The sequence below is a fragment of the Triturus cristatus genome, chromosome 5_2, assembly GCF_964204655.1.
Source record: "Triturus cristatus chromosome 5_2, aTriCri1.1, whole genome shotgun sequence".
Classification (NCBI taxonomy): domain Eukaryota; kingdom Metazoa; phylum Chordata; class Amphibia; order Caudata; family Salamandridae; genus Triturus; species Triturus cristatus.
In genome coordinates, this window is record NC_140588.1 from 16,523,596 (window position 1) to 16,543,069 (window position 19,474).

Consider the following 19,474-nt stretch of genomic DNA (forward strand, 5'->3'; position numbering starts at 1 on the left):
CCTCTGCCACATTCTTGCTCTCGGCGGTTTGTTGGTAGAGCCCATCTGAGTTGCGATTCCCGGGTCTTCCTCGGGTAAGTTCAGTAGTTACTTGGCCTTCCAAGGAGATCGGATGTGGTGTGTCTTCCCTTCCCTTCCCATTTGAAGATTAGTCGAAAGGGGTGTCCCCAAGAATATGGTATGTTATTAGTCCATAGGTGTGCGGTGACTGACCCAAACTCCCTTCTTTTCTGTTGGGTAGAGGCAGCTAAATCCTGGTACAGAAGGGGGCGGACTGCCCGGAACTCGAGAGGTTGCTTGTCTCGTGCCTCACGTAGGATTTGCTCTTTGAGCTGAAAATCATGGACGCAGGTGAGAATGTCCGAGGGTGGGGCTGGCGCCGCTCTTGCTGGGCCTACCCTATGAGTGAGGTCCAGCTTAATGCATTGGTCCAGCGGGGCACCCAGGATGATTCGAAAGAGATCCACTACGTAGGCTTCAATGTCCAACCCTTCCGCTCCTTGAGAGACAGCCTGAATGCAAATCTTGTTCCGGCGGGAGCGGTTTTTAAGGTCCTCCATGTGCGCCTGGAGATCTAGCTGCTGGTCTTGCAGGCGGAAGGCTGCAGTTGGTGGATGGATTTGTCTCTAGCGGACGTTTGTGTTTCCAATATCTCTACCCTGTCCCCTACTGAATCCAGGTCTCTTCGAATCTCCTGGATTTCCTGGGCCAGTTCTTTCCTGACGTAATGAAGGTCTTCTTTCAGGGAGGCGAACAATGTCTCTAGAAAGGCGCGTGTCATAGGCCCCTCTGCTTCCCCAATCTCCGAGCTGGAAGCACCCCCGGGTGTAGATGTCATTGTGTCCATGCCACCTGTCTTAGACTTGAGGAGGAGTTCTTTGACGGAGCGTTCCTTATTGTTTTTGCTTGTGGCCATGTCGAGGACGGGCATTGAAGGGTGCCAATCTAGGTGGGGCAGAGTGTCACTGCTTCCTGCGGGCAGCCCAAGCACTTCTTCCGCAAGGAGAGTCAATTTGGTCTGGTTGCTGGGTGCTGGACTTACGTTGGAGTACCGTATCCTCTCTTAGTGGCCAAGCTATGCCCCAGTACCCACCAGGGTCCAATGGGCGCACGTGTGAGGCCAGGTCCCACCACCCCTTTTCATCAGTGCTGATGTTGCTCTGTCTAGGCCTGGCAACTGTGCACGTTCCTGTCGTCCACTTAGGCAGTGGCCTGGAATCTGTCAGCGCGCTGTTAGATAGTCTGCAGAGTAATCTGTGCTTGTTGTAGGTGGATCAGGGTGCTAAATCGTCCGGGACTCTGCAGGAGGGAGGACTCTCACCAGGGAAGGTCCACGTGGGCCCCTCGAGCCGACATGGCCTAGTCAAGAGTCAGGGCATTCGGGGGCAAGTGAGCTAACAGATTAGAGCGGGAGGAGGGAAAACCATCCTCCCCCGCGATGCCAAGCTAAATGTCCGTGCGCTATTCCACTGTTGGAGGGAGAGGGCGCCTTCGTCCATCTGGCGCCCCTTGTCCCTGTCCAGGAGCACGCTCCCCGACCCAGGAGACGAACGCGCCCCTCTCTGCTTGGCGCCCTGTGTAGCCTCTCCCAGGACGCTTGCTTCTCAGGGGTGAGTGGGTGCTGGTGTGAGGATGGAGGGGAGTAGGATTCACTTCTGTATGCTGCCAGGAGCTCCCCTCTTCACTGCGGTGATCTCTCCGGAGGCGTAGGTCTGCACCCTCTCCTGGATCAGAGGTCCGACCCTCTTTTCTCTCTAGGCCTCCCTCTTCTGTCACACAGCAGGGCCTCAGGTCTCTAAGCCAATCCGGGGCCCCTCAGGGCACGCACACGCTTGATCAGAGGGGAGGGAACGACACTCACCTCCCCCACGTGTCGAATTTGCCGGCCAGATTCTCTTTGGACCTCGTGGGTCTGGAACACCTCTTTCCACGGGGCACTCGATTACGGTGCCTGTCCCACGACCCGGGGACGGCCGCGCCACGACTCGGGGCCGTCCGCGCCACGACCCGGGGCCGGCCGCGCCACGACCCGGGGCCGGCCGCGCCCCTCTCTCCTAGATTCTTTCCAGACTTTTCCTGGTGCTGCTTTTGGGAGCTCTCACGGTATTTGGCTCTCTGCGTTCTCCGGTGCCTCCCGTCGCAGTCTAGAAGGTCGGGGCTAGTTTCAGGTGATCCGCCCCCAGGAGGCTGACTGGAAACCAGGGCCGTTTCTACCATTAAGCAAGACTAGGCGGCCGCCTAGGGTGGCAAAAGGGCTAGGGCTGTAAAAGGGGGAATTTTTTTTTAATTTGAACCTACGAAAGTTGAGCTAGGCGGCCACCTAGTCTTGCCTAATGGTAGAAACGGCCCTGAAGGGGAACGACAAGGTGGGTATTTGTGCAAAAGAAAACGTAAGTCACACAAGCTAACCAGCTGCTTCGTAGCTTAGCAACGGCAAACTGAGTTGCCCTACATCAGAGTAAAGGGACGTAGCTCTATGTTGACAAACGCGCAAAGTGGTTTGTATACTCCGAGGCCATCTTGGACTAGCTTTGCATAGTTTGATGTGAGAGTTTCAAATTTAGTATGCGTAGGGGTGGGGGGTTTCCACTGTTAGGCCTTATTAGCCTTCACTAGCTGCCTAAGCATTATTATAACTGCTTCTGCAAATTAAATAGTTCAGTGCACCTTTTTCTGCACTTTATTTTGAAATCTAATTCTATTTCATTTTTCTTCCGGACGAATAAAACTTACTATTGTATTTCTCAAACATTAGCGCTAGCATACTTAGAAAAAAAAAGGTAATTGGCGTAACACCTGTTTTAAAATACAGCAACAAATCACTCATTTCAAGATGGCGACCACACATATACACTACTCGGGCAACTCTACGAGCCCCAGAATATTTCCGCCGAATTTCAGACTAAGAGGCAGTAAACGTGATTCCTGGGTTCGGGAAGAGAATGGGGTTTGCAGGGCCAGGGCACGTCAGAGAACTGTAGTGAAAGTGAACTCAGTTTATCATCTTCCACTCGGAATACTGTGCCTGTTCTTCCTGCCCTCGTACCTGAATGTGTACAATGGAGTCAGACGTCTCGGATAGCACGGAGCTCTCCCTCATCGACAGGCATAACACTAGGTATGTAACGGTTGCTCGTCCTGCAACAATTCACCGCGGAGTTTAATGAAAACCTGCTTTGTCTTTCCGCCCCACACCTCCCTTTGTTCAGCCCCTAGACCGCCCCTAGTTGAACTATTAAAAACGGTTATTGTTCTCTTTCGGAATTCTGGGCTGAAATATCGGCAGCTCAGTGAACTTTGTGCCTGTTGTCATAATTGTAGGCTGTTCGTGCATAACAAAAATGAATGTGTCCTCATGATGTAACGCAACTTGTGCTCGTGTAAAGCGCTCTGATACCCGATACTTTCGGGTCAAAATCGCGCTATATAAAACTCAGTAAAAAACAAGCATTGGCATAGCCAATAGGTCTCGCCTTTGGGACCTTATAAGTGTTTAGCCATGCAACAGTTGCATAACTAAATACTTATAAGGTCCCAAAAGCGAGACCTATGCGGCCGCGAAAGTGAAAGTGATCGCGATCGAACATCAAAGCGGCTGTGCGGCCGCAAAAGTGAAAGTAATCGCGGTCAAGTGCGGCGCGCGCGCCTGCGCACATACACTGTAGCTCTAGGTTGGCCTGGTAGCACTTTTTGGAGCCCTCTCAATAAGTCTTGCCAGACCAGCGCATGCGCTGGGTCAGGCGAGACCTAAAAAGAACTGACCACTAGCCTAGTGTCGGGAAACAATGTTTACATCGCGGATTTTACTCCGTGATGCAAACACAACGCGGTCGTTACAACGACCGCGTTGTCACAACGCACTACCTTTACAACGCAAGTCGTTACATCAACTTACGCTAGATGGCGCTCTAGGATAAGGAATAGTATGATTTACTATTCCAACACTTTCCCTAGTGTTGCACACACTGGAGTCCAGCGCGCCATCTAGCGCAAGTCGTAACGACTTGCGTTGTAAAGGTAGTGTGTTGTGACAACGCGGACGTGGAGTAAAATCTGCGATGTAAGGAGATATATTCCATAGTGTCATGCCCGATACCGTCATCCGGTAGTGACTGTTTAGGCCAACGTCAATGTCCATACTGGGATTTTTGAGCCAGTGCTTACCCGGTTAAAAGTAAGACTTCAAATCCCAGAATGCAATGCACAGGTGGCCGCAAACCCGTGATTGGTTGAAGGTGTTCCACAACATGGAACCACTTGTCAACTATGGTGAAGTTTGTATTCTGCCGTGCACCGGCTCAAATTCTGGTCAGGTTTACTCTCATAGCGGTACCATGCACAAGCTTGTCAATAACTTCTGTTCACAGCGCCAAGAAGCAGTTCATTCTGTGTTGTACGCCAAACTTTATTAACGCGCAGATTTGAGCATCATGAACTATAATCTCCCTGACGTGGAAATCTTTTAATTGTTGTGATCAGCCTCTATTAAATGGATTCAATGGTAGATGATAAATATTTCAGGTGCTTCAGTGGAAAAAAAACAAGCGTTGGCCAAACCACTAGGTCTGGACTTGGAAAATGGTGCAAGTTACTATTTTTGTTGTTTCTGGTTTTGAAAACGAGGTGCACTTGACGCCTCGGTAGTATTTAAACACAAGGCTCTATTGGGCATCCGTGTACATAGTTCTGCGAGTGTATAGCTACCGTAATGGTCTGGCCTGGGCCTTTCTTTGAGGTCATTTGCAGGACTGACTGTTGTGATTGTGTTTCCTGATAGTAAATGCGAGTAACATAGAAGGGTTCGGCAGTAGAGGGTGTGCCTATCTAACCTGGATGACGGGGAGAGAGTGATGGTAGTAAAAGGGAGGGGGGCAGCATTTTTCAATTCTCGCCTAGGGTGGCAAAACACCTAGAAACGGCCCTGCTGGAAACAGCTCCGTCTCCCCGTCAGCGTCAGGCCCGCCTACGGCCGCAAGCTGCCGTGCCATACTAGGGTGCAGTTTTCAAGCATCGCCGCTGTCTCACTCGATCAAGAGGGGCCACAAGCAATAGCTGGGGTCGTGTAGAGTATCTCCGCGGGCTCGTGGCGTCTCTCCGACCCTGCTTCACAAAGCAATTTTAGCCGGGCCCGGACGGAAGGACGGAGCAGCAGGCAGGAATGTCCTACTCGTCTGCCATCTTGACCACGTCCCCTAATCTCTGCATTTTCAAATAATGGGCCATTAATAATTTGTTTTAAATGTCAACAGAGAGGTCCACCTAACGGAAAACAGTTTTACATGTCCCTTGTCCCCTTTTACCAGATGAAGAGAGGAAATTCGACACCTAGAGCACAACAGGGCATTCTTAAAACCTCCTGTATTCAGTACTTCACGAGAATGAAGTCTGAAGTATGTTTCTCTCAACGCTGGTTGCTACCTTTATCGTGCTTTGTTTTTCCGTTAAACCATCAATGTGCTAGCATTGGTTTGAATGGAAGCAAGAAGTAATAGCACCTAAAAAGATGTACTTATTGGGCACCTACACCACAACTCACTAAAAAGAGCCCCTCACCAGAAAACAAATGAGAGGAAAACAGAAAAGTAAATGCATGCTAAAACAGGCCAGGGTTCATGTCCATGCTGCACTTAATTTCTGCTAGTGTTGCGAATTTTCCATTACATCCCTCGTCGAGTGATAACTGCTAGAAGGATTGTATGGTTCATTTCGGACACATTTATGCTAATAGTGAATGTTTTATTGTTGCAGGATGGGTGGTCGCAGTATCAATTTGTAGCTTCATCTTCAACAATAGAGAGGGATCGTCAAAGACCGTACTCTTCATCACGGACGCCCTCCATCTCTCCAGTGCGAATGTCACCGAATAATCGATCAGGTAATATACCTGTCATGGTGCTAAAACAGGAAAAGTGATGCTGTTGACGTTTTATGCTTGCTTGCGATGTTATTATATACACTTCCTACTGATTGGGGATTTAGGCCGCCTTGCGACACACTTGCCACAGCCTCAAGGTATGAAATCATATGTCTGCGCCAAGAGTTGTGTCTAATCTTTCCATGATCTTGTTTTCTAACATAAAAGTAAGCTCACGCTGTCATTACTTTTCAGTAATGTTCATTACACCTTGTCACAGTGAGCGCCACGTACACCGGAGGCGTCATATCCGGCAAACAGCCACCCATGCCAGCGTTGTACATGTGACAAAAATATTTAACGCGTTCCTCTTCCGGGGGATGCAAATACGTAATTGTTCTACGAAAGCAGCGCCATGAGTGAAAGAGGCAGAGAGTATAAGTGCGGACGGGGACCCAAAACTATGAGGAGGAGCAAAATGTCTCAGTGTCATAAAGCATTACAGGTTAACAGGAAAACGACATATTTATTTATACAACATTCTTATGTATGCGCCTGTAAGGAAACATGTTAGGATACCTTACAGCATGGGTTCTCCCAAACATTACCCAGGGGGCCGCAAAGTACTCTCTGTGGCATGCCGAATGGCCGCACCGGTGCCAGCAATGGGAGGGTCGGGTGATGAAAGGTGAGCGTAGGGGGACACGAAGCAGATGCATGGTGTGGACAACAAACGGAGCCTTCACGTGACTTCCGTCTCCCACCTAGGCTCTCTGAAGCACCCAGAATGAAATTAAAGCATTAATATCTGTTGTGGCATTGTTTTCAGAGGGGGGGAGGGGGCGGCATGAGTGTTTCCAAAATCATGTTTGAGAACTATCACTGCTAATCAATGCAGTGACGATCTACTAAGGTAAAACGATCATGAAGGTTAATAGAATACACTTTTTTAAAGTTTGCAGAGAGTTTATCATGTTTTTACGTGTTTGGTGCAAGATATATTTAACGCTAAAGATGTTTCTTAAGATAAGTTGTCTAGGGCAGATTCTTTTCTTCCGTATGGTTACTTTAGCTGATGTGTAAAACATGTAAATGAAGTCTGCCTGTTTGTTTTGCTTTCTCAATGTTCCTGCTCTGTCAAGTGAACAGCAGCTCAGTGCTGCTGTTCACCAGGGGGCCGCTATTCAAGGTCAGGATGTTCGCATGCGGCCCACGGGCCGTACTTTGAGTATCCCTGCCTTACAGGATATTATGTTTTCGCATGTCACACTAAAACATTAGATAAAACAACTGGTATTGAAGGATAGCATTGTAGCAAAGGGATGGAGCATGAATACATTAGTCATAATAATAGAGACTTTCTGTAAGACTTGTATGTATGTATGTATTTATTTCTTGTTAAGCGCAACTGTCACCCAAAGGGTATCCTGGCGCTGAGATCCAATCAAACCATCAGGTAGAGATGTTTACATTGCTCTTGGGAACAGGTAGGTCTTAAGATCCCTTTTAAAGGAGAGCAGTTCTTGACTACTCCTCAGTGCCAGAGGTAGGGAGTTCCATAATGTGGCGGCCGTATAGCTAAAAGCACGGCCACCCATCCTCACTCTAGTAATCCTGGGAGTCCTCACCAGGAACGCCGATGAAGATCTCAAAGGTCGGGCAGTTTGGTACCATGAAAAAAGACTCTGAAGAGGGATTGGCCCCAATCCATGCAGCGCTCTAAATACAAGGCATAATGCCTTGAAGGCGATCCTCTGTGCACAGGCAGCCAATGTAGATCAGCTAAGGCTGCAGAGGAGGACACAGAGCGTGGTCGCGACAGAGCCAGTTTCGCAGCCATGTTCTGGATCCTCTGCAACTTAAGGATCAGAATTTTTGGAGCTCCCAGAAGTAGTGCGTTGCAGTAGTCTAACCTACTGAGAATGGTACTACGCACTACCTCTGCTCTCGCACTTTGAGGTAGCATTGGTAAGATTTTACGCAAGGCACGAAGCAGGCCCATGCAAGTCGCTGCGGTCTTATTTACTGAGGCATCCAGCTGTAAGCCAGGTTCAAACAGCACTCCTAGATTGCGGGGCGATTTGGCGGCTTCCACAGAACCCGGAATAGAAATTGGCCAAAAATCATCAGGTAACGCACGAGGAAGGCGATCAGAGGAGCAATAAAGAACCTCCGTTTTTGACCCATTGAATTGAAGTGCGTTAGCTCGCAACCATTCTGCTGTGGCCGACATACAACGATGAAAGGTGTCCTTCGAAACCATCTCGCTGCCCTCAAATGAGAAAATCAACTGAGTGTCATCGGCATGATTGATGACTGATATGCCGAATGACTTGATTAGTTCTATCAGGGGTCGGAGATATAGATTAAACAAGATCGGACTAACCGCCGACCCTTGAGGGACACCCTGATTTACCTGTCGTATGGCTGATTGGAATGGAGGTAAGGCCACAGCTTGCAGTCTGTTACTAAGATAGGACCTTAGCCAACTTAAAGCCAGATCGGTTACTCCCACGCTTTGGAGACGATTCAAGAGGACCTCATGGTCAACAGTGTCGAACGCGGCCGACATGTCAAGCAGCACTAGAAAGGCTGACTTGCCCCTGTCGACACGCGTCCGTAGATCGTCTAACACTGTAACCAATGCGGTCTCAGTACCGTGGGCCGGTCTAAAGCCAAATTGGGCTGCATCCAGACAGGAGTTTGTTTCCAGGAAGTTGGACAGGGCTCTCGTGACCCATCTCTCAAGGATTTTTATCACGAATGGTAAAAGCGAGATGGGTCTGTAGTTGGCTGAGCATGAAGGATCTAAAGAGGCCTTTTTTAGTAATGGAGTTACTATTGCCAACTTCCAGCTATCTGGGACTGTCGCTGTCCTCAATGACTGACAGCAGATAGAATAGAGTGGAGGGAACAGCTCATCCTGAAATGCCTTCCAGATCTTATGAGGCATTGGATCAAGTGGAGAACCTGAGGATACTCCGTTGGCCAGAACAGCGAGACTTGTGTGGAAATTGTTGGCATCAATGAGCTAAATTTGTCAGAACATTTAGATTTTGTGGACAAAAAGTCCCACATGAGTCCAGGAAGAGAACATAAGATTGGTTTTTAGCTACCTTCTGAGGGTGATGAGGCCGGGGGTGTTTAGACAAAATATTAGAAAAAAATATTGTGTTTCCAATTGTGCCAAGAATATCGAGGACAAAAATATTGTGAAGGTAAGTTTCTATAGGTAAGCAAAGTTTTACTGTATATATAACTCGAAATATATGTACCTTGAAGATGTATATATATATATCTTCAAGGTATGTAGGTTTGGAGTTAAGAATAATAAATCTCTACTTACCTATTTGCACTTATCGTCTTGCTATTTTGGTCCTTAATATTTTTGACACAATATTCTGCCCACACAATATTTTTGTTTCTGCTACTCTGTCAGTGATCCGTGCTCACACGAAACCTGCAGACACTAATCCTCCTCACAGCACATCTTAAGCTCAGCCCTATATGCAAATAAATGAAAACATACGTACAAAAAGAAAGGGAACATAGCAGGATAATAAAACAATCATGAAGCCATGTCCCTTATTGAAGGAAAGAGACAAACATGATTTCCACATGCAAGGACGAATATCTGTCTTCAGCTCTAAAGGAGTTACTAAAATACTTTGTTAAGTTTATTGGAATAACACATTTGCCTATCTCCCGGACATTATGATATTAAAACTGATGTGAAAGAGGTATGATGCAGTTATCAGATTACTAAAGTAAGAAATGTTATTGTGCATTCAGCCAAACATATATTGGTTGCGCATCTCTCACAGCTTTAATGATAGGAACTGTGTGGAAGTATTTCTGATATGTAATTCCTTTAGCTTAGACATACACTTTTAAGTAGCTGTTATTAACCACCAATGACTAAATGTCGATTGTTAAACATTTGAAGATTATGTGCGTCCTAAATACTAATTGTCTGGAATATTATAAATGGTCTTTAGCGGTAGGTACACTTTGTCTGTTGTGGGAACTAATGTGTGTTTGCTGTAGTGGCTTCTCTGGATGCAGCAAAAGATTGCTCAGCAGCCTCCATGTTTCACGTGATTGCTCAGGAAACTTGTTTGTTTTGCAAAAACAAACTCCCATAGCAACCAGGCTTATATTAGAGGCAATGTGTAAAATATTTATACAGCACTCCAACAGTAATAAAGTGAAAACGCAACACAAGAAAAATCCCACACCAAATTAGAAAAATAGAGTAGATTCTAATAAATGATTTGAGACCAAAACAACAAAATTCCATTTAGTAGAATTGGAGATATGCAGTTTTAAAGATTTAGGTAAAAACAATTCTTAAAAGCACAAAAGGCTGACCGTGATGGAGTGCGGGCCAGATACAGGGAATAAGTTAGACCTGCTGAACAAAGTACCATATGTCCTTGGTGCATGGTCTGTGCAGCGTTGCTTTGCAGCGCTACCTGCCATCCAGCATCAGCGAGGCTTCGCTAGGATATGAGTCGCTCTGCGTTGGTTCAGGTGAACTGTGTGTCGACGTTTGACTGGGCTTTGCATTGCTTTCCTTCAGTTCTGATGAAGCTGTCGGCTGTGCATTGAGGCTTTACAATGCTTCACGTTGCTTTGTGCCAGTTCGCATGGGGCTGGCAGAGGACCTTTGGACCCACTTCCATGGGCTAAGGACTGGGGTGGCACCACTTGGGGGGTGGTACTCACAGCAGGCATGGTTGCAGGTGTGGGGTTCAAGGTGATTGAAGCCTTTTCTGTCCTTGAGGCTCTGATCAGGGGGCCAACCAACTAACCTATAGAGCCATTTTTCTGGTCCTGTTTTCAAGATGCAGGTCCAGTCCTTCTCACTTAGTCTGCAAGGAAGCAGGTAAGCAGAGTAGCAGCGCAGTTCTTCTTGCAGCAGAGCAGCACAGCAGACCTTCTTCTGAATCTTCCACAGGTCCAGAAGTGTACTGAAGAGGTGAGATGGAGGTCCCAATGGCAGCTTTGAAGTGTGTGAAGCTTCTAGTGTCCTCCCCCTACAAAGGTGTCAGGAATTTCCTGCCTCCCTTTCCTGGCCTCAGCTTGTCTGGTGGGTATATAGACTGATGTGAAACCCTTTCTGTATCTGCTGAGGCACAGTCTTTGTGATGTGCAAGTGTAAAACAGCTCTCCCCCCCCCCATCAAGTCGGAGATGGCCCATTCTGCTAACACCTATTCCCCCTTTGTCTCATTTTCTGAGGGTACTATACAAATACCAACTGCCAGCTACACCTAGTCATGTGACTCAGGATCAGGCTGCAGGCACCAAATGGTTAGGGGTAGAAAAAAACAACTTTCCAAAAGTGTCATTTTCAGAATTGTGACTTAAAATCCAACTTTACCATCAAATAATGTTTTAAATTATAATTCTTTAGAGACCAAACTCAACCTTCCCACCTGCCCCCAATTGAAAGTTATGACATTAAATGTAATAAGGAGACCCAGTGTTATCCTATGAGAGAGGTAGGCCTTGCAGTAGTGAAAACAAATTTGAGAGTTTTTCACTACAAGGGCATGTGAAAAAAGTACATGTCCAACTTTTTAAATACACTGCACCCTGCCCTATGGGGAGAGGATGTGGCATAATGGCGAGAGCCACTGCCTTTGGTGCTGGGGAACCAGGTTCTAATGTTGGTGCTTTGGTAGTTACACCACATCAGTAATAGTAACATTTGTACATACTGTTACTGCCCTTTGTAAACTCTGTAAATATTAGGTGCTTTATTACCCAATTTATTGGTACTCAGTTTGTCATTCCAGGATTGAAATTTATGAACGTAAAAGCATCCAATTTTTGGGGGTTAGCTTTCAGCTCACTGAGCAAGCCTGACAGAGACAAGAGTACCACTAAGACGTGAATGACAAGGACAGAACAGGCGCCCTGGGAAAACAGCACTGTGTCTACTAGAATGCAGAAAAAGGATTAACGAAATCAAAAAAGCGGGACAGGATTTGACAAAGCACATCTACAACACTGGAAAATGTATATAATTGAATAAAACATAATACGCCAGATAACACTGATGACAGTACAGGGCGCAATTCACTTATATAAAACAATTTTGCAGGTGTTCCGTAGAAAGGGTTAACGCTGTTTCAAGAATAATCCAGCTTTATTGGCTCACAAATATGCCAATAAAATAGGCATTTGGGCGAGATAAGACTAAGAATTACAGCCCTGTTTATAGGAGGGAACCTTTAAAAAAGATGGCCAGTAACCAACAAAAACACAGTGCGCCGAAACAACCAGAAATGCGCAAAGCTTAAGGTGACAAGTAATAGGTCACTGCTCCATGGGAGGGAGTAGGACGACAAAGGGAGGGACAAAAACACAATTATCCACACAGAATCAGGCTTTTCGGAGGGAGGAGCAAAGAAATGAATGAAAAGCGATGGGTGAGTTGTAAGCCCACAGAATAGATACAGCATGTCTCGAAGAGACAGCACATGGGATGCCTATGCGACACCTAAAAAGGAAGGTTCAGGCCTGGCAGATTAAACTGTACGCACAGGCAGCAATGGCAGGACTGAGATGTTTAAAGGCTACTTAAGTGGGTGGCACAATCATTGCTCCGACGCACTAGTAGCATTTAATGTGCAGGCCCTGGCTACATGTAGAACCATGTTTGTGCCACTTGGGTGTAAGCCAATACTACCCTTTTTAAAGGAAAGAGCACAAGCATTTTAGCACTGGTTAGCAGTGGAAAAGTGCGCAGAGACCTAAAAACCAACAAAAACAAGTTTCAGCAACACAAGGATGAAGGCAAAAAGTTTGGGGAGGACCCTGCAGAGAAGACCAAGTCCAACAGGTGAATAATATTTAATACCTTAAGGAGCCAGTCTCGTTATCAGCAAAGTATTAGAACAGTCTTACGCTGACAGGCGGTGTCTTGGAAGGAAAGGGAACATAATTATATAGAACATAAACGAGCTGAGGTAGAGTTAGCAGGCCTCAAGCCCCTCCCACAAATGTCAAGTGACACTCTAAGCCAAATACCTCTGATTTGCCATTGGCAAATAGTACTTCTACAAATGAGTTAACAATGATTGAATGATTTTTATAAACATCTTTAAGATTTTGCTATTGTGATTTACGTGGGGAAAGAAAGATACCCAATTCTGACTCAAGTAGATTGCCTAGCAGTTCCAAATATAACAGCTTGGGTGATGTGAATGAACTGCATGGCACATACTGGCTTAAGGGCGTTAAGGTTTACGGAGATATTATCAAGGACATTGGCTCCAATTTCCATGCATGGAAAGGATGGAGATCCATGGTTGGTGATCAATAACGTCACAGTTTCTGCAACAGATGGAACTAACATGAAGCATTCTTTACCAACATCCAGCAGAATAAAACTGCCATCAGACACCCTAGGAGGCTTTTACATAAAGCTAACAATGATTGATTGCCAGCTATTACAAAACATAACTTCTTTAGCATTTGCAATAGTCTTTTCTTTAACAGGAGTGATACATCATCTCATATTTTGTTGAGACAGGTTTGTTCTGTCGCTCATTCCATCATATCAAGGGTAAACCTTTTGGTCTGACTCTTCTAGCACGCTTCATTGTTGAACCATATGCACTCCGTAGTCATTGCCTCCTTATGTCAAATTTGTCTGAGGTCTCGTCTGAGCATGAGGGATGAGAGATGTGTTAGCAGTAGGTACACACGTACAAGCAAATATCAAACAGGATAGGAATTGACTGTTGTAGTAAATAGGAAGGAGTTTTAAAAGAGAACTTAGTTTAAAAGCAGAAAACAAGCATCACACTCTAGCGGATTCTAGGGCCTTCAATTCCAATTTAACAGTTTCAGAAGAATGTATTGAAGATCCACAGCACATCTGCACTGTTGTCAATGCAGCAGTGGAGCTAAACACCCAGTACCCCATTGTCCTCCAGTTATGCATTTGAAATGAAAGCAAAACCTGAAAGAAAGGCACTGGGAGTATACATCTCTGTGTAGGAAGGCAGTCTCTAATTCATGGCTTCTTTAAAATGCTCTACATATGTGGGAAAAACCTCTAATAGGAATTTCTATTTGAGATTCAGAGGGCATAAACATGCTTTTCATTTGCCACTAAGAAGAATGCTCTTTACAAATGCACATCGGTATATGGTGAAATGGGAAAATGGACACTTCTAGTGAGTAATTCGATGGGATACATTTGGAACTATTTCGAGTACAGATTACAGTGCTGGTTTAGGGTTTGGTCTCTTTGGTCTGTTGGTCTGTTTGGTCATGTGGTACATCACTGACCTGAGTATTATAATTTAATTACAATCATGGTATGCTTGATGAAAAAATACATCACTCACACTAGATAAGATTTGCATGAATACGAGTGAGCTGCTGGAGCACACTTCACACTTAACCCTACTTGATGTAGAGTTTGCTGCATTTGTTCTTTTGTGGTATTCTGGTGCAGCTTTTTGCATGGAGCCTAACCCCGGCTTTTATTCTACTGGGCATTCCCCCGGTTGGCAGAAGCCCTGGAGGCAGGTTTTTAGGGCAGGGACGCCCGGTGTCTGTCACTTTCCCCAGCAGCCGAAAGCTAGTTGTAGGAGGAATGGAAAGGATTCAAGAGAGCGAGAAAGAGAGGAAGAGAAAGGGAGGGTAGAGAGAAAATGATCAGAGATAGAAGAGAGAAAGAAGAGGAGGAGGATGGATGGAATGAAAGAGAGATATTGCACGAGCAGATTAGTGAAGCAGGGCTTGTGTGAGCATTTCTACCAGGGCTGCTTTGGTTCTCCAGTGTGGCCCTTTTCAAGTCTATGATTGTCTAGATTAGACTTCTTGGAATGCATCTCTGCCCCGTCATGCTTATCAGGCTCGTTAAAGTGCTTACCGTCAGATATAGTCAAGTGTTTTATTCTCTACATTGCTTGAGAAGTTACTAGGGGTTCACGCGTGCATTGGTATAAGGAATTTTAATGTGCGCCTAGCTGTCTGGTGAAAACAGTAGAGTCGTTTAAGGAATCTTACTCTCTCTGGTTGGTTAGATTGTTTTTCACTAAAAGGCGCTTGAAGCTGTTCCCTAAATTTAGAAAGCTGTGACCAAATAGAAATTAATTGTCAGTTTGATGAGTAAGTAAGAATCTAAAAAGGGATTTGCAAGCTCTGTTTTTTTCTGCATGAGTACTTGTTTCACTTGAACGAAAATAACTGTATTCCATATGTGCACTTATGCCCAAGAATGTTCTGGTGAAATGTGTAAATCCGATTGACAGCACTACACACCTCTGATACTTCTTTAACTCAACGTACATTATTAACAACAACAGCCCTGTAGCATACTTCCACTTTACGTCCCCAGCATGGGTTAGAAACTCATAAACAAATGAATGTGCAGATGAAGAGTGCAGCAGTGGGGCACACCCAGTACTCCACTGTCAAATAAAAATCTTTCACCCCAGAAACATGCGCATGAACAAAAATATAAGCAACAGCTTTAAAATTCAAAACCATGGAACAGAAAATCGCTGGAAATGTGAATGTGGATACATGAGCAACTGCCACCCTCATACGCTAATGCCAGTCACAGAAATTTGTCGACCTTACAGGTATAGATACTTGCCAAATGTACGGATTAAGATGTTGAGCTGGGGAATGGCTGGATAAGCTAAGCCCCTGTTGGCTGGTGCTGGAGGGGGCTTCTTTCTTGTCACCGGTGATATTTCAGAAATGTTGTTGCCTTGTCTTGCATTGTCAAGACAGATATCCCTAGTTTGGGCGCGTCTGCATTATAAGTGACACGTTGCATTCCCTGGTCGTATTATGCTTGGGTTTGCTTTGCTGGCACTGTGATGTTGAGCATAGCAAGGTTAGAGTCAAAACTATCATGCCTCCAGGTTATAAGAAAGATGGCGGGCATTAAAATTGTCGCACACGCAAAACACTGTGACCCTGAGTTGTATTGTTGTACATGTGACTTTTAAAGGACAACTTCAGCACTCATTACCCTGAAGTGTATTCCCTTCTAGACTCCGAATTTTAATAGGAAGGAAAATGTTTCTCATAGAGCAGTCACAGTGAGGGCCATATGATTTGTGTGGCTCACTTTTGCAGATGGATATCATTTCTCTTCATAACTTAGATTTAGTTCATCAGTTAGATGCCAGTTTCGGTAATTCTTTACTACCAAGGTGCAGGGCAGGGTTGGGGTGGAGGTGCCAGAGTATGCCTTAAGGTGACTAAGCAATAAAACATTTCCGACCTATCATTGTTGTTTGTTTAACAACAGGTGGCTATTCTCAAAAAAGATTCAGTCTCACAATGTTTACCACACAGCGCATGCTGGCGATACCAAAAATATCTTCAACACATACACCAGTGGCTGCTAAACACGTATACCAAGTACCTGTAACAACTGCAACACCAACCACGGTTGGCTGGTACCTCGCTACGGAAACGCTAATGTACCCGTCTATAAAATTAATAAAATACTGTGAAATTAAAAAATAAAATAAATAAAAAAGAACACAGTTTAATTGAAAAAAAAAACTTTCTCCTTCTGTGCAGCATTCCCAAAGGCGTACTACTCTCCCGACTTCCTCAGTCACTGGGAACCTTAATCTTGTATAGTCAGAACCCTGATACTAACACCCTGCTAAATCTTTTCTCTCCTTGTTTCAATTGAGTGGTAAATAGAACTATCCTTCAAGTAAACGTTCTCTGCAAGATATTACTCTATACTGCAGCTAAACCAATCATGTGCAACTGGCAAGAACATTAATCATGTCACTTCTAGACTGTTTAACATACATTTTAAAAACCTAGTACAAAGGACTCTGCAACATAAAGTTTACAGCAATACTAAACCCTACAAAAGGTACAGAACTTAATGGTGAGAGTGTGAAAAATACATAAAAAATAGCAACTAAATCAGCCCAGCCCAGCCTACCTCTCAAGAGCCCCACACTCAAGTTGCCTCGTGCAGCTACAGCACCCCTTCACAGCCCTCACATTGTGGACTTCTTCCACCTCTCACCCAGTATCATACTCCTACCGAGAGGGGTTGCTGCTGATCACCTAATGATTTGCTAGCCATGGAGTTCCACTAATGAAAAATCCTGCACCGGGCTATCTGACACGCAGTGGGTTCAGGCAAATTTAACTTCACCTCTGGCAAAATTGATTGGAGAATTAGAAGAATTCACAGAGGTGAAGTTTTAGAGCTTTAAATATGCCTAAAAGTAATTTACCTGTGAACAAAACTTTACATTTGCAGATTCACATTTGGGTTGGCCACCCATGGAACTTTGGGCGCAGAGCCTGGCAACAGGCTTGGCCTTTCATTTAACCCTCTAATGCGCACAGACAAAAGGCATACTCAGTGAGGGAGTTGGGTAATTCAATGAAAAAAACAAAGGTTAAAGGGTCGTTATAGTTAGGTATCATAATAAGATCTTACTTTATGTTTAAAAAACACCCCTAGAAATTCGAAGAAGAAAACCAAAGGTTAAAGAGACGTTATAATTATACCAGGTAATAACATCTTTCTTACGTTAAAAAAAAAAAGAGGGAGTGTGGCCAAGATGGCAGAGTGGTGAAATGCTCTTCATCATCGTTCCTGCAGGCCAGTCGGTTTTAAAGTGTTTTACATGTCCTTCTAGCCAAATGAAGCAACTCAGCTAGCTGCCCAGGGATGGAGGACCAAGGTGCTTGAGCTTTTTACCCCAGAACACGTGGATGACCTGTTCCAGGCAGGCCACATGACCGACGGGGCCGGCCACTGAGCGAGGCTATGGGCCTGAGAGCGGAGCCGCAGAGGAGGTAATGGAGTTCCAATCTCTGGAAAGGGATACTCGACTCTTGTGAAGCCACAGGGCACCCATCAATGGCAAACTGACCCTGAGGCCACTGCCGAAGAGAGGGGGCGCAGCTGGACAGCCCATAAAGCCTGCTTCCGAGCGATGTTGCACAGAGAGCAGAGGCCCTGGACGTTAATCCCACAGACAAACACCTGATCCCTGGAGGGACCACAGAGCTTCTAGGTGGAAGGGAGGAAAGGACAATGATTGTGCCCTGTGTCTTGGGGGGACGCGCTGCACCATGCCCTGCAAAATACTGCCCCAAGTGTCAATCACCAGATAGCTGGTATGAGGCCAGTGAGGGTGCACATGTGGGGGAGTGGAGGCTCCCAGGATGATAGAGGGCTCTATATTTCAGCATGGGCATGCCCTCAGTGCCGACTTGGCCCCACAGGAAAATTACTTGCCTGGAGCGTGACACGTTCATCAACCAGAAGCGAAAGACGGAGACGGCTAAGAGAGGCTAGGCCCTTAAGTGAGGGAACAGTTGGGCCAGGCTGTTCTGCCAGTCATCTGGAGCACCCACGCCCTCTTACGAAGTTGGGTCATGGAGCTGGAAATGCGCCATATACGTGCTGAACAGAGTTGCATGTGCCAGAATAGGAGGCCTCGTTCATGCCCGCTAAAAAGAGCCATCCGGCAGGTAGCACACTTCTGGCATATCTGGGCAGTACTTGATCTGCAAGGGGACATTGTTCTAGCAGTGGCTCTCAATATGGTATGGAACCTCTACAAAGACAGGGAGGGAGGGCCCGCTACCCACACTGGAACCTTCTCCAAAAAACTGAAAAAGACCCTAGAAGAACTAGGCCTGTGAGATACCTGGGGAGAACTTAATACAGCAACAACTGTCTTAACATTTACTCCCACATGCATTGCACACACACTCATGGATCAATTATAAACTATTAAGCAATCCACTTATAGATTGACCCAATTTTCGGAGATTGGGCCCACATCGGTAACGGACCACGCACCTGTCAACGTCCAGTTGGAATGGGGGTGGAGAGAGAAGGCCCCCGGTAAACTGGAGGCTTCATCTCCTACCCAGTTAGTAAAAACGAAATAGGGCAACAGATAGCGGAATATTTCAAGCAGAATGAGGGAGTAGAGGTGCTCATGCCTTGCGTATAGGACACATTTAAAACAGTTATCCAAGGCCGGTTTATAGCAATTGCTGTTAATTGCATGTGACTCTGTAAGCTAGAAATACAGAAATTGGAAGCAGAGATTTGTGATTTGAAGGAAGTGAGGTTACTGCAGCCATCCTGTTGCATGACCCGATCACTCACAAAGACCAGATGCCATTGACAAATACACTTCACTAATCAGGAAGAACGCTTTATGCCCCAGCTCTAAAATTGTTTGTACATCGCAGGAGATAAAGATGCCAGCCCCTTGCCCTAATCTTATGAGTCAAAAGAGAGAGAGTATATTAGAGAAATTGTCACTGCTCTGGCTCCCCAATAGTGGAGTATGTGGGGAAAGTTGAAAATTCCAGACTTTTTATGAAAAGTTCTACATAGTACATCCCACCCACTGGGGATGGGGGAGGCATTCTTTGAAAAAATGCAGCTCTCAAGAATCCCAGATGCTCTAGAGGGCCTCTGGAGGGCTCGATTCTCCCAGAAGAGGTTAGATTGGCTATCAAAACCCTTAAACCAAATAAGACCCTATCGTCTGATGGCCTCACGGCCTAATTCTATAAAATATAGGCACTAACCTTTCCACCAAAGGAGCAGTAGCCCAGACGATGG

General features: G+C 45.7%; 1 protein-coding gene across 12 annotated transcripts in view; it reads left to right on the forward strand.

The window, feature by feature from the left end:
* CTNND2 (catenin delta 2) overlaps positions 1-19,474 on the forward strand; it is a 3,222,299-nt gene that overhangs the window by 2,955,103 nt on the left and 247,722 nt on the right. For all 12 annotated transcript variants that reach the window (XM_085606754.1, XM_085606755.1, XM_085606763.1 and 9 more), the window contains one exon: positions 5,749-5,875. In XM_085606754.1, the coding sequence (XP_085462880.1) occupies positions 5,749-5,875 (127 nt within the window). The remainder of the gene's footprint in view (positions 1-5,748; positions 5,876-19,474) is intronic.